The sequence below is a fragment of the Mizuhopecten yessoensis genome, unplaced genomic scaffold (genome assembly GCF_002113885.1).
Source record: "Mizuhopecten yessoensis strain PY_sf001 unplaced genomic scaffold, ASM211388v2 scaffold2383, whole genome shotgun sequence".
NCBI lineage: Eukaryota > Metazoa > Mollusca > Bivalvia > Pectinida > Pectinidae > Mizuhopecten > Mizuhopecten yessoensis.
In genome coordinates this window covers 733,654-743,084 of record NW_018404519.1, presented here as the reverse complement: position 1 = coordinate 743,084, position 9,431 = coordinate 733,654, and the positions used below count along the sequence as shown (strand labels likewise).

General features: G+C 35.2%; 1 protein-coding gene across 1 annotated transcript in view; it reads left to right on the top strand.

Moving 5' to 3' along the window:
- LOC110445860 overlaps window positions 1–9,431 on the top strand; it is a 40,834-nt gene that overhangs the window by 11,589 nt on the left and 19,814 nt on the right. The window contains exon 2 of the mRNA XM_021490687.1: window positions 5,293–5,449. Coding sequence (XP_021346362.1) covers window positions 5,293–5,449 — 157 coding nt within the window. The remainder of the gene's footprint in view (window positions 1–5,292; window positions 5,450–9,431) is intronic.

The following is a 9,431-nucleotide window of genomic DNA, read 5'->3' as shown; positions in this document are numbered from 1 at the left end:
TCTTCATGTATTAGATTGTTATATAGTAACTCACAGTGCAGCGTACCTCTATCTTCATGTATTAGATTGTTATATAGTAACTCACAGTGCAGCGTACCTCTATCTTCATGTATTAGATTGTTATATAGTAACTCACAGTGCAGTGTACCTCTTTCATCATATACTAGATTGTTATATAATAACTCACAGTGCAGCGTACCTCTATCTTGATATACTAGATTATTATATTGTAACTCACAATGCAGCGTACCTCTATCTTCATGTATTATATTGTTATATAGTAAATCACAGTGCATTGTACCTCTGTCATCATATACTAGATTGCTATATAGTAACTCACAGTGCAGCGTACCTCTATCTTGATATACTAGATTATTATACTGTAACTCACAATGCAGCGTACCTCTATCTTCATGTATTACATTGTTATATAGTAACTCACAGTGCAGTGTACCTCTATCATCATATACTAGATTGCTATATAGTAGCTCACAGTGCAGTGTACCTCCATCTTCATATATTAGATTGTTATATAGTAACTCACAGTGCAGCGTACCTCTATCTTCATGTATTATATTGTTATATAGTAACTCACAGTGCATTGTACCTCTGTCATCATATACTAGATTGCTATATAGTAACTCACAGTGCAGTGTACCTCTATCTTCATGTATTATATTGTTATATAGTAAATCACAGTGCATTGTACCTCTGTCATCATATACTAGATTGTTATATAGTAACTCACAGTACAGCGTACCTCTATCTTCATATACTAGATTGTTATATAGGAACTCACAGTGCAGCGTACCTCTATCGTCATATATTAGATTGTTATATAGCAACTGACAGTGCGGCGTTCCTCTATCTTCATATATTATATTGTTATATAGTAACTCACAGTGCAGCGTACCCCTATCGTCATATATTAGATTGTTATATAGTAACTAACAGTGCAGCGTACCTCTATCTTCATATACTAGATTGTTATTTAGTAACTCACAGTGCAGCGTACCTCTATAGTCATATATTAGATTGTTATATAGCAACTCACAGTTATACTAGATTGTTATATAGTAACTCACAGTGCAGCGTACCTCTATCTTCATATATTAGATTGTTATATAGTAACTCATAATGCAGCTTACCACTATCTTCATATACTAGATTGTTATATAGTAACTCACAGTGCAGCGTACCTCTATCGTCATATATTAGATTGTTATATAGCAACTCACAGTGCAGCGTACCTCTATCTTCATATATTATATTGTTATATAGTAACTCACAGTGCAGTGTACCTCTATCTTCATATACTAGATTGTTATATAGTAACTCACAGTGCAGTGTACCTCTAACTTCTTTATTATGTTTCAGTATTGAAGTATTTAGTATTAAACTGCTATGAAGGATTGTTCCACAAGGTTCTTTGAACGTTGATTAAAACTTTTCTGTTTATTTAACCAACGTATCTCACTTAATAAGAAATATCGTGTAGGAATAATTGTTTTTATGAACGTGGGAAGGTCTTTTCTTTAATTAATCCCTTTTTACACTGTACAAGGTTATGGTAGTTGAGTAAGCGTATATGCTGTCGTTTATTAAAATGATAATGACCATGACACGTATCTGCCTGGTTAAAAGGGCTAAGGTTTACAGCTTCACACCCGCAATGACATACCTATGATATATTACAGATTTCATATCTATGGAGTTTGTAATTAAATACCAATCAATACTCAGTATACCAATGATTTATGTCCTTCATTAATCCAATACAGAAGGGCTAATTACGTGACAGGTGTATAGTTTCCTTTAATCAAAATCCGTTATATAATATTGAAAAGATATAACGCATCGGGCGTTTTTGTAGCTAGTTAATGGGTTTATTAATACTATATATAAATTATCTTAAAATCAAAGAGATAAAAAAATCACAAACACACTTGAAATGGCACATTGGACGTGTGATATATGACCAGAACAGAACGGGATTAAAAGAAGTTAATATCATATTAAAATATCCAACAAAAGCAACTATCGGCGTATTCAGCTCTCTGGACCTAACCATTCACAATGAAGGATTTCAGTCTTGAATCTTTGGTGAAGAACATGTTATCAATGCACTTGTGGAAAGGGAATGTATAAACTTTATTACATGAATGTGATTGAATTTGTTTCCAGGGATACAAGCAACAGATGCTGGAATAAATCAATTGAATGATCCATTGTAATACTTAAATATTTGTATCATTTTCACTGGTAAACAGGAAGTCTATCTTACACAAAGACAATCACTAGTGCACAGGATGTCTTTCCCTACACCGATACATCTTTTAGTAATTAGAAAGTTTATCGTCCATAAGAGACATACCCTCTTAAATATTAATCATAATTTGATTTGAAATCTTTATACATTACAGGGAAGCTTTTATGTCATAGCAGCTCTAGAAGAGAACATTTATTTATATATATATAATAATTTGTGGTGTTTGCTTTGACAGACACTCAATATTACTACCCGGTTAGTTTCCATCCGTATACGAGAAATGGATCATGGGTCGAAGTTGGAGGTGATTTCAAACTTCCGGACAGTAAGTATATGCAAAAGGATCATCTAGCCTGATCTATGATGAAATAACCGAGTAATTTGTAATCCGAAACCTAGTCTTTTATGTGAACAAAAGTAATTGTGCCATTCTGTAAGGTTTCTGTTGATAATGTGACAATGTGACAATGTGATGTTTTGTTCGGGCTAGTTTTCAGATGACAATGTGACAATGTGATGTTCTGTTCGGGCTAGTTTTCAGATGACAATGGGACTGTTTTGGCAACATTACCGATGACAATATGGTGTTCTATATTGGAAGATGTTCCAACGACAAAATAGTGATTTGTTCGAAAAGGGTTCCTGATGGCAATGTTTTCTGTCTTTGAGGATGTTTTCAATGCGATACTATGATCTTTTGTTGGGAAGATTTCTGAGGATGACAAAGTGTTTTTAATAAAGGTTAGATGACACCTAGAACTTTGATTTGGTTGGCGTTTTTAATTGCAATATGGTGCTCTGTTTTGGTAGCGTTCTGATGATGATATAGATTATCTTGTAGTTAGCGTTTTAATGATGATGTTGTGTTCTGTTTTGGTTAACGTTCTGATGATGAAATAATGTCTGTTTTGGTAGCGTTCTGATATTGATATAGAGTTCTGTTGTAGCTAGCGTTCTGATGATGATGTTGTTTTCTGTTGTAGTTAGCGTTCTGATGATGATGTTGTTTTCTGTTGTAGTTAGCGTTCTGATGATGAAGTAGTGTTCTGTTTAGGTTAGCCTTCTAATGGTGATGTTGTGTTATGTTTTGGTTAGCCTCCTGATGACGATGTTGTGTTCTGTTTTGGTTAGCGTTTTGATGACGATGTATTGCTCTAATTTGGTTAGCATTTTGATGATGATGTAGTTGTCTATGTTGGTTAGAGTTTTTAATGACAATAATGTCAATATGGTGCTCTGACTTGGTTAGGGTTCTGATGATAATGTGTTGTTCTTTATTTGGTTAGCGTTGTGGTGATGATGTAGTGTTCTGTTGTAGTTAGCGTTCTGATGATGAAGTTGTGTTCTGTTTTGGTTAGGTTTCTGGTGATGATGTGTTATTCTTTATTTAGTTAGCGTTCTGATGTTGAAGTTGTGTTCTGTTTTGGTTAGCCTTCTGGTGATGATGCAATTGTCTGTTTTGGTTATCGTTCTGATGATGATGATGTTGTGTTCTGTTTTTGGTTAGCGTTCTGATGACGATGTTGTGTTCTGTTTTGGTTAGCGTTTTGATGATGATGAAGGGTACTGCTTTAGTCAGCGTTCTGATGATGATGTGGTGTTCTGGTTTGGTAAGCGTTCTGGTGATGATGTAGTGTTCTGTTTTGGTTAGCGTTATGATGATGATGTAGTGTTCTTGATTGGTAAGCGTTCTGATGATTATGTAGTTTTCTTGTTTGGTTAGCGTTCTGGTGAGGATGTAGTGTTCTGTTTTGGTTAGCGTTCTGATGATGATGTAGTGTTCTGTTTTTGTTAGCCTTCTGAAAATAATGTCGTTTTCTGTTTTGGTTAGCGTTTTGATGATGATGTAATTTTCTTGTTTGGTAAGCGTTCTGGTGAGGATGTAGTGTTCTGTTTTGGTTAGCGTTCTGATGACGATGTTGTGTTCTGTTTTGGTTAGCGTTTTGATGATGATGAAGGGTACTGCTTTAGTCAGCGTTCTGATGATGATGTGGTGTTCTGGTTTGGTAAGCGTTCTGGTGATGATGTAGTGTTCTGTTTTGGTTAGCGTTATGATGATGATGTAGTGTTCTTGATTGGTAAGCGTTCTGATGATTATGTAGTTTTCTTGTTTGGTTAGCGTTCTGGTGAGGATGTAGTGTTCTGTTTTGGTTAGCGTTCTGATGATGATGTAGTGTTCTGTTTTTGTTAGCCTTCTGAAAATAATGTCGTTTTCTGTTTTTGTTAGCGTTCTGATGATGATGTAGTGTTCTGTTTTTGTTAGCCTTCTGAAAATAATGCCGTTTTCTGTTTTGGTTAGCGTTTTGATGATGATGTAGTTTTCTTGTTTGGTAAGCGTTCTGGTGAGGATGTAGTGTTCTGTTTTGGTTAACGTTTTGATGATGATGTAGTGTTCTGTTTTGGTTAGCGTTCTGATGATGATTTCGTGTTCTGTTTTTTTAACGTTATGTTTATAGGACACTTCTACATGATCGATTACCTAATACACCGATTACCTATTTCCTAATGCAGAGGATATTGAATTTTGGATAGGATTTTTACCAACTAGGGAATTTTACATTGAAAATTAACATTTTTTAAGAAAGACTCCGAAACCTCATATTACTTTTCCAAAATTTAATTTACAAATCTTACGCATTGAATTTCGCGAAAAATAATTTCCCTTTCATCAGCGTCCCCTCTATTTATGGAGATTACATGTCAAATTACATATAGATGCGTCATAATGACTAGTATGTTACTGAGTCAAACTTACCTAGCTGTAATATATTACGGTGGTCATCACGAACCGATATTTATCTGAGCTTCTCCAATATTACAGGAAAAATGCATGATTTTAAGAGACTAAAATTCTTTACAAGATTTTATGGAAAAAATGATGAAAGATTTTGCATATGGTGGAGATACCTTCCACTTTCCAGAACACCCTCCTTCATGTTTAATGAAACTCGATATAATTAATGACTTTGTGTCATGGTCATTTCCATTCGATATGAGGTTAATTATGTTTTATAATATTTCAGACTTGAAGAACATTTTCATGGATATACAAGTCATGTCAGCAGAGGGAAACTACTACTTGGATTCGGCAAGTATGGTAGAGTTGGTGCCAGACCCGAACTGGATGACCACTGCCGAGGCTAACATTGACCTTTACCGAAAAGTCAAGCTTGATTTTGTGTAAGAATAACTTTGGCGTAATTTCTTTTGTTTTGTTTTGGTTTTCTGTGGGGTTGTAAGCTGAAATGACTGAATTGGCAATAATGATATTTTCACCCGGTCATGACCGTGGCGTTGATGGATATATTTCACCGGTGCTATGTAAGACAGCAGATAAATACATATGTGTAGTATTTCTATTGAGCATCATCGACGATACGGACGTTCAGTTGCATGGTGTAGTGTTATTCAATTTGGCATGCTGTATTTAATTCACAGTTTGTGACTTTCATCCTCCGAGATACAAGGTGTTAGACTATCTTTGGTCGATTTCTTAGTTCCCGAGGATTGTAAAAAACTTTGATAGGCACATTGATGTATTTTGAGTAATTACAATCATCATATTATACACATTTAACTGTGTTTCAACAATAGATGAAATCAGTTTGGATTTCCAATTGTCCAAAAGGACGAAACAAACGTGTGGTGCAGTGTCATTTTCGACGTCAAAACGTAATAATGACGTCACTTTACTAGAACCTTAATGGTGATAAAATATTCGGATTACAATTCTGTTTCATTTATTCGATTTAATAAGAGGATGTTGAAGTACCACTGTAACAAATCTGGCAGCTAGAAGATGGTTCTAGGTTAAAATGATCACCAACGAAATCTTCATTTTTTCTAATTTTATCTAACGAAAGCTGACACATGCAAATCATATTTCAGTATTTTGCCCTCTTTCCGAATGGTGATTATCAATGAGGGTTCATACCTGCCTCGTTTGTATTGGATTATGAAACAACATTTTATCGCTAATTCTGCTAGCTGCTCCACCAAGCAATCATCCATATTCACACTCATTCTTAGTACCATCAAACACAGGGTAACAGTCTCAATGTTACACTGTATATTGCAGCAGTAAAATTAATAGAATGTGGATTTGGAAAACATCACAAGATCCGGTCGATTTTGAACATCCTTCCTACAAACGTATTTTTAACAGCGTTTCAAGACAGATCCCAGGCTATTTATGGTCAAAAACACTATAGAACTGTCCAATTCTCGATAATAAAATCCCAGCTACTCGACCTACGGTAATCACATGTCTCTATTGATTCGGTATTCAGAGCTTGCAGGCGATACATTTCTCTTATGTTGATCTTTACGGCTGACGGACAAACTAACAATATAATAATGCGGAAGATGAAGGTTGATAATAACAGATGCATAAAAGTATGAAGGTTGACATCATGATCGGGAATAGATATTTTGTTTCCTTATTCGATAGGAAGGTTGATTTTCAAATTATGATCATTGGTGTTCTTTTATTGTTTTGTTTTCACTACCCCAAGTTCTCGATTTGAGGGCGTTGATATTGTTTGGCATGTATTTACACTGAAGGGGTCGTCAATGAAGTAGAAGTCACTTGACCGTAACAGTTTTATTATCCTTATACGTTTGTAATAGTCTTCTTGTCAGATAATTTTGTTCTGCCCGTGTTTCATCAATGTTTAGTTAAAATAAGGACATTGTCACAGTGCGATATTCTCTGGGATTGTTTTACACTGGGGTAAGGTTAACTTTACTATATACAACTACAATACAGATATTTGCACGACTATGATATAGCGGTAAGTAAAACTATCTTACGAAGCAAGTACCACTGCACGGTTAAGGCACATTTGTCTTCACTGCAGTAGTAAGTTATGTTCTACTACACAGATAAGTACAGTCATACTATAGAGCAAAGTACAACTACAACGCATAGTAAGTAAAACTACATTACAGAGGTAAACACAACTACAGACAGAGGTAAGCACAACTACAGTACAGAGGTAAACACAACTATAGACACAGGTAAACACAACTACATACAGAGGTAAGCACAACTACAGTACAGAGATAAGCACAACTACAGTACAGAGGTAAACACAACTACAGACAGAGGTAAACACAACTACATACAGAGGTAAGCACAACTACAGGACAGAGGTAAACACAACTACAGTACAGAGGTAAGCACAACTACAGACAGAGGTAAGCACAACTACAGTACAGAGGTAAACACAACTATAGACAAAGGTAAACACAACTACATACAGAGTTAAGCACAACTACAGTACAGAGATAAGCACAACTACAGTACAGAGGTAAACACAACTACAGACAGAGGTAAACACAACTACAGACAGAGGTAAGCACAACTACAGTACAGAGATAAACACAACTATAGACACAGGTAAACACAACTACATACAGAGGTAAGCACAACTACAGGACAGAGGTAAACACAACTACATTACAGAGGTAAGCACAACTACAGACAGAGGTAAGCAAAACTACAGACAGAGGTAAGCACAACTACAGTACAGAGGTAAACACAACTACAGACAGAGGTAAGCACAGCTACAGTACAGAGGTAATGGCAACTACATTACAGAGGTAAGCACAAATACAGACAGAGGTAAGCACAACTACAGGACAGAGGTAAACACAACTACATACAGAGGTAAGCACAACCACAGACAGAGGTAAGCACAACTACAGACAGAGGTAAGCACAACTACAGACAGAGGTAAAAACAACTACATACAGAGGTAAGCACAACTACAGACAGAGGTAAGCACAACTACAGTACAGAGGTAAACACAACCAAAGACAAAGTTAAGCACAACTGCAGTTTATAGCAAAACACGGCCAAATACAGCGACATTAACTACAAAAAGGAAGTAAATATAATTGCGCAAAAAAGGTATGTAAAAAACATTGTTGGGTAATAACATTACTCAAACACCTTCGTTTCTATATTATGACGAAGAATTGATACCATTGCATCTACTTTTCTGCAACTGCACTTCAGTTTGTCCAGACTAAAAGTCAGTTTGGACATGGAACAGCGGTCCAGGCCAGTGCGTGGAATGACCAAAGCTCCTCCTACCGGGACTTTGTGTTAAACACGATGAAGGCGGAATGGGTCGTACTGGAAAATGACATGAAGTGAACAATAATGGAACCTGTAGAGGTATAAACGTTTATAATAAGGCTATGTACCTAGGTTTTATAATCTAAAATGTCTTCATTGATATATATTTTGGCAGTTTAAACACATTACACCTTTGTTTTGTAACACGTCTGCCTTGAAATTCGTATGTACATGCATAAATACATCTGAGGCACTACATTTGAATAGTATGAAAATATCTTATAGATGGTTTTTGATGATCAATATGCCAGAACAGCCTTTGGTGATCTGAAGTGTGTAGAGTTATTTTCATAGGGGCTCATATGGTTGAGCCGATAAGCACAGTTGTCTGTCTCCGTGAAGTGCAACTTATTCTTGTTTGGTCTACGTCTCTTCTTTGAATTTATTATTGTGTCACATTTGATACAGTGATACAAACTTGTTTGATTACCGAACCAAATACTTGACATTAACACTGACCTTCTGTTTGTTTTCCTTTTACCAGGGAACTATTGTTTTCAATGAAGCGGACACAGCTCTGACAGACTTAAAAAACAACGGGTAATCTAAAACAAACGAAAAATAATTATGGGTTAATTGATAACAATTAACACAATGAAAGTTATTGAAATTTTTATTATATCCATATTGAGATTTTTTTTATCTACTATATTTATAACTGTCACTGTAGGAAAACTATTATTCATGTGTTGTAAAGCGCCTTAAAAGTAATTTTACAAATTAAATAGGGCACTATATCAATATTGCACATTAATATTATTATTACTAAAGTAGAAACTTGGGTACACATAAAAATATCCTGATAGACACTGTACAATATGAATTGTATTGTAATATACAAATTATTAAAGTTAATTATAACAGAAATAATATTTAACACAGAATTAATTGAATGTACGGAAAGCAATTTTAGCCACGACGGTTACTAAAATATGTTTAAAATATATGAAATTTGAGAGTTAAGAAAACACTGCAAATATCATATTATGATAGCATACACTTGCCTGATAAACTAAA